The following is a 12,558-nucleotide window of genomic DNA, read 5'->3' as shown; positions in this document are numbered from 1 at the left end:
TGAAACTGGTACCAACACAAAAAAGTATAAAAAAGATTTATTGTGCAAACAGTGAGGAAAAAGGCTTCTGGTTTTTTTTTAAATGCCACAACTTTGTAACACATAAAACTCTCCAAGTCCACTCAGTAAGAGTCCACTCAAGTCAGTTATGCAATTGGCTTTGATTTTCCTTGCAGAAACGAGCTCCAGCCTCTGAGGCTTCATGCTGGCTCTCGAGTGAGATCAATTTTTTGTAATACCTCTGAGGCAAGAAGGCAAAGAATGACCCAACAAACTGGAAACAGAAGAGTGGCAACATTGGCGTGCCCCTAGCAGCCCCGGGAGCCGCTCCCTGCGGCCGGGCTGCGGAGGGCAGGCGCAGGGAGCGGCTCCTCCAGGCGGTGGAACTCCGTCAGGCGGAAGCGAGAGGCCAGAGTGTTCACCATCCTCCGCAGGGTGAAAAACGCCGCCAGCACTTGGAAGGAGAGGAAGGCGGCAAAGATGATGTGCACGGCCCGCTCCAGAGAGTGGATTTTCAGACCTTCATTAAACAGCAAGAAGAGAATTATAGGCAACTGCGGGAGGAGAGTCAGGAGCCAAAACCCAGCCAGCTCAGGCACCTATAACAGGGAGACATCACCTATTAAAAACTTGACAGATGGGATGAAAAAATCCAAAATCTTGTGAAGAAAACACATTTTTTCCTTATTTTTCAAAAGCCAGCACATAATGGGGAAAGGCAAAGAGAGGTGGCTTCGTATTTTCATATCCTGTGTACTTTTATTTCCTTACAAAACAATTTCAGGGAGTGAGACAGCTCTCTTGTGAGAGAAAACTACTTGGAATTTACAAAATTAAGTGGAAGCCAATGCCAAGGGAATAGAAGATGCAGAGTGCAACTGAAGAGAAACAACCATTTCCTCAACCTAAATCTCCTAAATAAAATGCCTGCCAGTTCATGTACAACTCCCAAAAGCAGATATTCTTGCAGAAATTACTATGCAGATTTGGTAACTTACTTTCTCTAGGAGATTGCCCACATATCCCAGGTAGAGTCGAATAAGCTCTGTTAGAGAGACCAGGATCATGATGGTGACCAGGATGAACTTGTAATAATCTGATAAGTCTGGATACTGGAGGGGAAGAAGAAAGTAAAAGTTTCTTTTTGCCGTGCTGTGATTAAATGAAGATACTCTGTGCTACTGTCAGCTGACAGTAGTGGCATAGAAACACTCCTGAAGCTCCAGCTTCCATGAATTCCCAAATCAATGTAAAAAACCTCTAATTCCAGTGAGCTGTATCCTGAACCAGGCCATGTTTGATGTAATTACACATTTACAAACCAGCACTTTTCCTTCTTTCTCACCTTTAGGTAGAGGATGGCAACTGTGATGAGCCACCAAAATGGGAAGAAATAAACATTGAAATAGAGGGACATCTGCAATGGCAAACTGGAAAGGATTTCACAATCTGTAGAGAGAAAGAAGATTTTATCACTCCTGCTGTAAATATGACAGAAGGATACTACTCCATTTTAGCTTCATGAAGAGCAGTAATTTGACTCTTCCCAGTCAAATTAAATGTTAAGAATTTTTTTTTTATTTTTCCAGAGGAAATCCTCACACCCAGCTAGAGTTGCAAAATTTCCTGGAATCTAAGGAACATTTTGGTTCCTGAGACAAAGTGGCTTTTTTATTATTTAGTCATATATTCAAGTTGAGCATCCAATTGTTGATTACCTGGTGGCTTTTAGCTTACTCAACCATCTGAAGCTTAGCTCAAGAGAGCTGCTAGAGGGTAGGACTTGCATGGCCCACTCTCCATTTTCAACATTTTATTTAAACAGACACCTGGATGGAAGCCAGTAATTAATCTGATTCTTATAAGTTTCAAATATGTGTCAACCTAAAGTCTGCAAAGAACAAAATGCAATCACACAATGCAATATAGAGAAAAGCAAGTCTCAAACTCCAACATGTGGGCAGTAAATTCTGTACTTATGATTTTATAATAGACCTACAAGATCAGTCTTAAGGAAAAATTTACTTAAAAGCAGAGAATCCAAGAGTTCTAATTTCAATTCTGATTACAATGTTTAGGTATTTTAAAGGTTTCCTTGACATGGCATTGCTATTTATAAATTCTATGCAAGTTCTGAAACTGTGTTTGGATGAATGTTTAAACAATAGAAGCCAATTCTAATTCATTTTTCTATCCCCAAATTAAATTAATGCTTATTTGCAGGGATTGCTAAAATTAATAGAAAAGCTAGAAAGTATTGCAATGGCCAGTTGCTACAGCAACTCACCAAGACATGTCTGTGTAAAACTTAATTTTTGAAACCCCGATGTCCAATAATTCGCAACTGGTTTCAGTGGATTGGATATTAACATAGAAGTATTGTTTGAAACAGGAAGCTAAAGAAAAAAGGACTAAAGATAAAAGCTATTCCTGAAACGTTTGATAAATTAAATGAAGAACTAGTAAGCATTAGTAGTACCACTACACAACGGAAGTGGGAATTCCTCCTTGAAATAAGAGAGTCTTTTTGATTAATTCGATCGGTTTAGAAGGGATTTATGGGCTGAAATCCACACCGCCTTTCTGCCTAGGAGTACTGTGCGCATTTCCTACTGTGGCGCTAGAGGTTAGAAAAGGGGCCCGCAAGTTACAGCGGCCACACGATGGGCGCAGCCATCGGTCACCACGGCGGGCAGGCTCAATAAAGAGAAAGCCTGCAGCCACAGCAGCTCCTGCCAGCGGGGCCTTGGGCAGCCAGCAGAGCCCCGGGCCCGGCTGGGCAGGAGCCCCGGCTGGGCAGGAGAGCCCCGGGCCCGGCTGGGCAGGAGAGCCCCGGCCGTGGCTGGGCAGGAGAGCCCCGGCTGGGCAGGAGAGCCCCGGGCCCGGCTGGGCAGGAGAGCCCCGGGCCCGGCTGGGCAGGAGCCCCAGGCCCGCCCGCGCGGTACCTGCGCGGTAGCCCGGGAAGCCCGGGGGGGCGGGGGGCAGGTCGCCGAGCGCGGCGCGCTGTCCGTCGCTGAACATGGAGCTGCTGAAGGAGACGAGCCGCCGCCGCAGCGGCTCCGGCAGCGTCGGGGGCCCCTCGGGCCGCGCCATCCCGCCCGGGCCGCGCCGGCGCGCTGCGGCCCGCGGGGCGGAGCCGGGCCCGGGCGGAGCCTCCCCTCAGGGCGGCCCCGAGCCCGCGGGCGCGGCGCTGGCGGGATGGAGCCCGCTCCGCTGCGGCGTGCGGCTGCTCCGAGCTGCCGCTGGCGTCCCTTTCCTTCCTCTCGGGTCAGTCAGAAGGATTTTTTTTTCCCCCACTCTGCGGGGTGTGGTTTTCTGAGAAGCTAAGCGGAAAGCTAGAACCGCTTTGCTGGATAAATGCGGGAGAGTGCTGGTCCTCGATGACGGCCAGAGGGAGAGGGGCAGTGAAAAGAATTCAATGTTGCCACTTAAAGTGGATGTGAGCGACTCATTTTACGAGAGATGGAGGTGTAACTGAGCCAGGAAATACAGGAAATCTGTGTGTGCTACTCTGAAGTTAAAAGTGGTGAGATCAACACAGCCATTCTTGCCACGTTAGCTTTGTCCCTTGTGTCAGGAAAATTAATCCACGAACACCAGAGGTTTATGTCCAAAAAGGAGACAGAGGAGTCCTTTTTGCTTTATTCGAATAAAGGGAGAGGCCATGAGGCATTCCCCTGGGATTTCTCAAGTTTTTGGAGGATTCAGCCTCCTTTTTATCCTCATTTCCCGGCTGTGTTTCCCTCTGTCTTTCCCCACTGGCTGAGGTACTTGAGAGAACGCCTGATACCTGAGATCTCCCTCTAATGTATAACCCTTCCTTTTAATTTTTAACTCTTATAGAATTCATAATTTTTTCCCCATTGCTGCTTTCATCTTTCAATATCCAGTTTCATTTATCAGCAAACCTACAATTTATTTGTAAAGGCAAATATCTTTTTCCATTCATCAATCAGTGGAATGCATCCCATTGTTTCTTTTATCTCTCAGTGCTAATCTTATCTACCAGCAGATCCACAGCTCGTTTGTAAAGACAAGTCCGACATTCCTCTCACTTACATGAGATTTCATGGAATCACAATAAGTTAATAATGAAACTCAACTTCTCCTTATGCTTCTTTTATTTGGAAAATATAGGCCCCCTAGAAACGAGGTAATTTGCTCCCTAGGCTTTTCAATCACCTTACGGCCTGATTCTTTTGAGAAGAAAACGATGCCATTCTTAGTTAATTTCTGTGGCACCAGAATGAAAGAGAGCAGCTTGTGCCTTTTCCTAGGTGAAATTTTCTGCACCTAATGTGACACAGGGCTATAGGATGGTTAGGGTGGGAAGGGGACAAAGCCCCACTTTCCCTGGGCCAAGCATGCCAGTTCACTTCTCCTGCTCCCCCACCTCTCATCATGTTCAGCTTATTGCCAGGGTGATCATGCTCTGGTATGACTTCCCAAACTCAATTATCTTCAACTAAATAATTTAAAGCCTAGTTTAAATTTAATTCCATCCTATCACACTGGGAGGACTACAGAGAAGGATGCCTAAACAAGCAGGAATTCTGAGAAATCCATTTGGCTTTGGAGCTGATGAATGGTGTGATATTGACAACTGATACTTTCCTAAGGACTTCTCCAGACATGGCTATGCCAGCAGGAATCTGCATTAAAAAACAATTAAAATGCTAGAAGAATGTCAGGATAATTTTTGCATTTGAGGCAACTTTATCAAAGCCAGCATTAACGAATGGGTTTCTGAACTTTAAAAAGTACCATCTGTATCAATTGACAGTGGGTGCTGGAAATTATTTCCTTTTGGGCTCAACAGCTGTAATGGTGACTTTTGCACTGTTTAACCAATATCTCCATAAAGTTCTCTGCTGCAGACTGGGGCAAAGGAGGAATCTGTATGAGATTTTCAATGAAAATTTTGTTTTATTCTTGTTGCCTTGGTCCTGACCTGATTAAGCACTCTTCAAGTTAGAAGTTAGGGAAACTCTCATCCCATATTCTCAACTACTTAGACACAAGAATCAGGTTTCTATAAATTAAAAGTATAACAGAGTTTTGATTAAGTCAGATATTCATGGAAGTCTCAAGGTTTTTTTCATTGTGTAAGTTGGTGCTGTGTAAAAGTTCAGGCTATAAGGATTTTCCTTTTGATTACTTCTTGTGAAAAATGGAATAATTTTTCCTGAACTACACAATGTTATGCTTTTTCCTGATACCAGTGACTTTGTATGGGCATCCATTTCTTCCAAATACTGCTTGTCTTTTGTTCCCCAATTCTGAAAACCTTCAAGCATGCAGCCAGGTATCCTGCCAGCAGCTCTGCAGCACCCAATGCTATTTTGCAGAATTGGGTCTGGCCTTGTCAAATCTGAAGCAATCCAGTTTAGCAGCCAAGGAAATGTAGAACAGAGGGGTAGGTAAAGGAAAGGCTGATAGCATGCAGGCACCACAAGAAATGTATGGATTTGCCATGTAGGCTCAGCTTCCAGATTCAAGGCATGACTCTGTGATATTTGGCAGCCTTCCATTTTCAACAGATGGCCCAGCATCCTGCATATCACCACAAAATAAAGTTATGCACATTTTTGTTTAATATTTTTGTCTGTGCAGACACTTAAAATATTCCCTGAAGAGAAACTCTTTGTTTTTACTATTTCTGTTTGAATTTTGTTAGACTACAGCCTCCCCTTTTTTAATTTTTATCTTTCAGCAATTTAGTGATCAGGATTATTTGGATTTTCTGTAGGGAGGGTTGGAGATCACCTCTTCAAGCAGAAGAGAACCTTAAAACTTGAAGGTTCAGAATACCTGGAGCATCTCCATTGACATATCAGATCTTTCTGTAACAGAAAGGCAAGAATCTGTGCCATAAGGAGTGGGAGAAGGAAGAACACTGAATTGTTACATGGCTGTAACAGAGACCATGACCATCTGCATAAATAGTGTCATGTTTCCAGCTTTTGTGACAAAACTCTTTCTGGCCTTTTCTGTTCTCAATGGAGAGGCATTCCCTTAGTGAATCTCTGTTTCTCCTCAAGTGGATGTTTATGTAGAAATAACCAGATTTCCAGTTCTCTGGGCTTCAAAAGAAGATACTGAAATATGAAACTGGAAGAAATAGGCTCACAGTGGCACAGTATTTTAAATCACTCTTTTGTTTCTCTCCACATGTGCTAGCTATAAATAAAACAAAATCTGTGAAAAATCTGCCTGAAAGGTTTAAATCAGAAAAATATTGTATCTTTGTGTGTCCACAGCAGTGCACCTAACTTGGTAGACACTGGCCTGGCTTGCATACCAAAGCTCCTGGAGCTCTCTGGCACCAGCACAAAGCCATAAACACCAGGTGCAGTATATCACTAAAATGAAGTAGCAGCAGTTTTACACAATTGGCATTTCAGCAATGCAGGGTTCATTTGAATGGTTCCAGTGGTTTACCTTTGCACCTGAATCACAATTGCTGTATTTCTGAAGGTGTTGGTGTGGAATCTCACAAAAGCTATTTTCCCTGGCATGCCTGTGCTGCTGTCTCTTGATGTGTGTGAGCAACAGAAATTGCTCTCCTCCTTGCTTTCTCCCTAATGCCTGTCTGGTATTTTAACAGAAATGCTGGAAAAGATGGGAAAATGCTGCTGAGCCAATCTATGTACAGGCAGACAGAGTACAGGCTTGCTTCCTCCTCGTGTTCTCAGAATGGAGTGGCAGATTGGGAGTTTTAACAAATTACAGATTCCATGAAGACTCTAATGTGTGATTGAAATTATCATGTTATTAGCTGTGCCAATGTCTGCCAGAGTAATTTCATAGTTGTACTTCTGCCTTGTGATACCCCAGGACAGTGTTTTTTTCCTCTGTGTCACTTGGGCAGATTTTCATCTCACACCTGTGGGATATTTGTGTCTGGTAAACAATTATTGTTGCTGATGAGACTTAGCCCAGGCCCTTGTGTCAAGTATTATCAAGTACATATCACTGCAAGGATTCCATGCATTAAATATATATTGGCTATTTAAATCTTAAGCATAAGGACTGCAGGGAAGAAAAAACAAAAAACCAAAACAACAACAACAAAAGAAGAAAGGCTGTTATTTGCTCCTGCAGATTGAATTTCTTCTTGCTGAAATTGGTATTTAGTTAGAGCCACTCCCTAGCTTGTTTTATTTTGCTGATTCGTAGTTTTGTCAAGCATTCTGTGAAAGTCTGAAAGCTGGCATGGTTATTAAACTAGTTTTATTGTTTGTATTGCAAATGTGTTCCAGATTTTAATGGTGGATTCTGAGCCTGGTTCTCACTAAAGATCCTTGATGGGGCTTCAGCCTTGGTCTCATCTTTGCATGGATAGGCAAGCTGATCTTTCATACAGTAATTTTTACTGTCTAAGTATTGCTTGTGCAATCCAAACTAGTTAGAGAGGCTTCACCTCTTCTCTCTTGGTGGGTTCCCCCAGAAAGCTGCCTATGGGAGGGAGCAATGTGCTTGCTGAATGCATCTGTACTTCTCTACTGATTACCACTAGAGTCTCATTGTTTTGCTAAATCAAGGTGCATGAAAGTTTTGAAATTGAACCTTTTTACAGAGATGTAAGCTCTCCCAGATGTTGCTTTGTGGTCTGAGCTCCTCCAGATTGTCAGGCTGCTTGTGTTTCCTGGCTACCACACCAAATGCTTCACCTGCAGTCTGTGTAACTCTTGCTAAAATGTTTCCTGGGACATGGACACTGGCAGTTCCAGTGCTTTCTCTCTTTATTGCAGAATCCAAAGATGGCTTGGAATTTAAAAATTTATCTCCAATCTGTGTCAGCTGTGCAAAGGCAGAATCGATTTTGCTGTTGCACTCTGCTGACAGGTGTCTGTAATAGTTGCTTTGTACATCCTTTGCAAGCAGCTCAAGCCTGAGTCCTGAGTGAGTGATGGAGGGTTACATTTGTCATTTGATCATTTAGGAAATAAAGAAGCCACAAGGCAGAGAGGGCTGTTGTTTAGTTGACAAACTGATCTCAGGGTTTGGACAATTACATAAATGTCTAATTTCAACAATGTGAGTATGCCACAGCTTCTGTGGAATTTAAATGGGAGTAGCAGCAGCGCCCTAAACTGAGGTTAGGTATTTGGAGTCTTTGATATACATTTGGATGTCTAAATTTGGATTTCTAAGCAAGGGCAATCTCTCTCTCTGCTTTGAAGCTTTGCTGGTTTGCAAAGGTAACTGAGAATGCGGGGGTGGTGTGTTCTCAGGTCAGCACCACTGTGTTTCCTTTGTTCTCTTTGCCCAGGCCACCTTTATCCTTGTGAGAGTGACAACTTGTGAGGATGACTGTGAATCCCACAAATCTCACTGCCTAGGAAAAGCAGAGTTCTGGCTCATACAACATGGGGTATGTTTTGAGCATGATAGTGCAACACCACTGCAACCTACAATATCACTCTGTTGCCATGTGGGTTTGGCTCCCTACTTACTTTTATTCCATAATCTGTTGGCTTTAGGCTCTTTGCTGTGTTTCCAGACAAAACAAACTTGACTCAAGTTCTCATCAAGCAGTAAGAAGAAAGAGTGCAGTGACTCTCAGAAGCTCCAAAGAGCACTTAATTCTTTTTTTATTGCACTTTCAATTGTTTAAAGCAGGGCCTTGTTATTTGTGGGTATGTGCTGGTTACCTGAGCCATTGCACCTTAGTCTCAGCCCTTATAGTTACTGTCATGGTACAAATGATCATTTTGAACTCCCCTGCCTGCTGTTTTTGACATGTAAAATTTCTATATTTCTTCTGAAGATGGAGCTCCTCACCAAACCAGAGTCTATAAAGTGGTGCTTAAGATTGGGGAAAGTCTAGAGGAATTCTTAAAGATGTTGCTTAAAAATGAGGTTTCCTGGATGCTGAATTGTTCCCATTCACAGTGGGGACAGGACTGAAGGATCAAATCCAGCTTGCAGTCCTCTTCACCCTGAAATGCTTTATTACAGAACTCAATTAAGAGCAAATTTCCCCCTCAAACTCTGTCCTCCAAGGTCATGCCTGCCTTTATGAAATATTCAATCTGCAGCTGCAGGATTTATTACAACAGTATTTTCAAACACATGATGCTGGTGCAGCATCTCTAATTAGAAATGCCCTGAGCTCACTGTGCAGGCCAAGTGTTGTTTCCAAACTGCAGCATCCACATCAAGAGGCAAGTTCATACATGTTGGAAGGACAAATTGGAGAGATACCTGTGGGAAAAAGTGGAGTCTGCTGGAAAGTGCTGCTGTACAGTGATTTCTTACTTCTTTAATTTGAATTAGCTCAGTTTGAGCCAGATTTTTGCCTCAGTAGAATTACTGAGTTGCAGCAGTGTAGTGGAGAGGGAAGAACAGGGCTAAAACCTTCAGCTTTGTGTTACAGTGTGACCAATTATGTACTTTGCCACCAAGGCCAGTAACAAGTAATTAAAATGGAAGGTGGACTGGTGCTGGGTGTTTATCACAGTGAGGTACCCTTGCTTCCCTTGTGAGAAAATCTAGTAGGCAGACACAGGAAAATATTCAAGAGATGAACACACCAGAGGAGTTCTGTTGTACACTACAGATTGCCCACCACAGTACCAGGCAGCCTGTGTTGGTCACACCTAAAGAACATCTCCTTTCCTTGGATATGAGGCATGACAACTCACTCAGCATTGAGCCTGCTGTCCTGCAGGGATAACAGGAATTTCCCAAAGCAAAGCAACAGACGCCTTGAGAGACGCCAGTGTGATTAACTGCATAAATTCGTATTAGGAAATCATGGGCAGTGTTCTAACTGTAATGAATTTCCCCTGAGGGAAAATAAGCCTGAGTAAAGAAATCAGAAAGAACTCGATGCCAAATGCAGAATGGAAGGGAATTACTATAAGGCTGGAGTCTATCCACATTTTTTTCTCAGCAGTCTTTTCCTTTGAATGCTCAGATGAGGAGTTATTTCCTTCATTTTATTATCTTCTAATCTCCAAAATGTGTATCACTTTCCTGAAACACACTAGCATGTATCATGTGCATATATAGCATTCCCTGGGAGCCTTGTTACTGCTTTATAGTCACTGCAGGTGAATTTGTTTATAAAAGGCAAGCACCTACTTGAGACAGCATGAGTATAAGTCAGTATTTGCTCCTGTGCTGAAAGTGGATTTCTGAGTGTTATAATATAAAAAAGATTTTTTTTTTTTCCTACTAAACTGTGAGACCAAAGAACCCTGGAGGTAAATTCAAGCAGTCCTCATAAAGACTGTTTATAATAAAGTCTCACTTGTCAGACATGGAGGGCCTTTAACATCACATTTGGTTAGTAGCTTGAGTTTGCAAATTAGTTCCAAAGTTGCTGGTTTCCATGGCATTCAGCCTTGCCTCAAGAAATACTACTGTAAGGACCACTGAAAAAATTTCCTAGACAGTCCCTACTTGTCAGTGTGTCCTGGCAGAAGGTGATGAGATATTCCTGCATCCCCAGGACCCTTGCTTGCAGAAACACCTATTGGCAGCATACATTGCACAGAGGAGCTCAAGAATTGCCCCAGTGTGAAGTCACTTCACTAGGCACTTCTGCAGTGAGCTTTATAAGGCCTAATGGAGTGAGAGCTTGTTTCTTGTCCAGTCTTGATTTGATTGGGTTCAGCATGTGTTAAGAGCTCTGCTGAGTCTAGGGTAACAAATAACTTTTCAGGTGGGAATGCTGCAGAAAGGATAATGATCACAAGGGTCTGGATGATAGTAAAGGCTTCATTCAGCCTGCTCTCTATGAGCCTCAGTTCATGTTGCTTTGACATTAATAAGATGTTGAGATGTAGACTTTAGCTGAAGTAGAATTTTTCATCAGATTTCTTTAACTTGGGTTTTGTCCCTTTTTGCCTATGTCTAAGTGTCTTTCTAGTCTCAAATGCTTCAGAGAAATTGTAATTTAAAAAATCTTTTCTAACTGCTCCTGAATTTGCAGTCATGACTTTCATCAGATTTAAATGCTATTTGATTTGCAAATGTTGGAATGATATTTGGGCTGATTAATTTCACATACTGATTTCTGGAAACTGCAGTACTCCATTTCACAGACAAATACTGCCCCAGCATATGGAAAATGGCAAGTGATCCAGCTGCTTTGGGGCTCCCAAGTAGAAGTGCATTAAAAGGATCTGGCTTTTCTGCATGTTTCCACCTTCTTAAATGTCTCTGCAGCTATTAAATTGATAGAAATACAGATTCTCAGATAGTTTGTACAGTTGAGAGTTTGGGACATGCTAAGATATCTCCAGAAGTCAAGACTGATACATCTGTCTCTAACATCTGTAAAATATCTATGTCTTTTTTTTCCAGGGTATCTCTCAGAAGGTGCCTTAACATGTCTCTCTCATGCTCAAGCCAAATTAGGAGCAATTGTTTCTTCTCAGGTAAAATTCTGATCCTGCTGAGAGCAAGAGAAGTTTGGTTGGTGCGAGTCAGGTATTGGGCTGGTTTGTTTCAATTGTTATCAGCAACATGCTTCTCATTTTGCTTTTTGAATATATCACTGAGCTTCCTCAGTGAGAGGTTGTAATTTATACAGCTGGAGTCTGAATGAGCCTGTGATCACCAGCTGTGGTTACTATTTCTGTCTATTCTTCATCACTTCACACACTAATAGTGAATGTGCCCTGTGGATCCACAGGGTGCTCACTCTTGTGGCAATATCATTCAGTGGTTAGTGTGCAATCCTGTGCCTTCCACACTCAGGATTTCTTTGTGATTGGCATTTGGTGTGGTAACATATAAGTGCATACACAGCCTAGGTGGCTTTTCAACTCAGCAAAATAAAACAGAGTTTAATTCCTCTTTGGTAATTTTAGCAGATATTATTTTAAAATGTTGTTTGTTTTAGACGTCTCTGTAACTCTTCCCTCTTACCACTCTAGGAACTGGATATAGATGGAGACTTTTTGATTTGTGCAGGTGAATATTTCATTGCCAGAGTTCAAAGACTCTCCCAGAATGCTCTGGCCAGTACCAAAACTAGATTCCTCCACTAAAAATTCAGAGTAACTTCACTGACTTAAAAGAAAAAGATCGCAGCTGCAGTTGGCCTGAGGGGTTTTCATTTCAAACTCCATGACTTTTCTCAGATGTTTTTTCTTAGGCTGGGCATTTTAGAATTGTTAGGCTCATCCCACAATGATCTTGGCCTTTTTGGGTCCCTGTGCAGTAATAGCTGTGTGAAGATGAATTCCATATTCTTGTCAGGACCTCAGTTGCTTTGTTGGCCTGTGCATTTAGAAAGCTGCTGTCAGTCTGGCGGATTCAATTCCACAGGACATCTTGATTTTTTTCCAGTGCTGCTCTTATTACTTTTTCCCTGCATGTCAGGTGGTGTCTCAGCATAGACAGTCACTTACATAATAGCTATTTTTCTTCTGCCTTTTTCTAACCTCACTCATACTTCGGTGTGAATACTGATTACAAAGACATTGTTTGGCTTGGTTGTACCTTCCCTATTTGATTGTTTCCTCTGCTTGCTTGGTCCATCTGAGACCTACTGTTTCTCTAGACATCTCCCTCCTGATATATTTCAGGCACTTTTAA

The 12,558-nt window shown here is 42.5% G+C and overlaps 1 protein-coding gene across 1 annotated transcript; it reads right to left on the bottom strand.

Moving 5' to 3' along the window:
* Positions 1–305: 305 nt before the first annotated feature.
* TMEM17 (transmembrane protein 17) lies at positions 306–3,130 on the bottom strand. The gene is made up of 4 exons (XM_079298184.1): positions 2,946–3,130; positions 1,346–1,449; positions 999–1,112; positions 306–599 (listed from the first exon to the last, which is right to left on the bottom strand). Exons 1-4 carry the CDS (start codon positions 3,091–3,093, stop codon positions 309–311), a joined length of 657 nt encoding a protein of 218 aa, XP_079154310.1. The 5' UTR covers positions 3,094–3,130; the 3' UTR covers positions 306–308.
* Between the last annotated feature and the right edge of the window lie 9,428 nt (positions 3,131–12,558).

The sequence above is a fragment of the Erithacus rubecula genome (assembly GCF_903797595.1).
Source record: "Erithacus rubecula genome assembly, chromosome: 2".
Lineage (NCBI taxonomy): Eukaryota > Metazoa > Chordata > Aves > Passeriformes > Muscicapidae > Erithacus > Erithacus rubecula.
The sequence above is the reverse complement of the archived record's forward strand: the minus strand, read 5'-3'. Positions and strand labels throughout refer to the sequence as shown.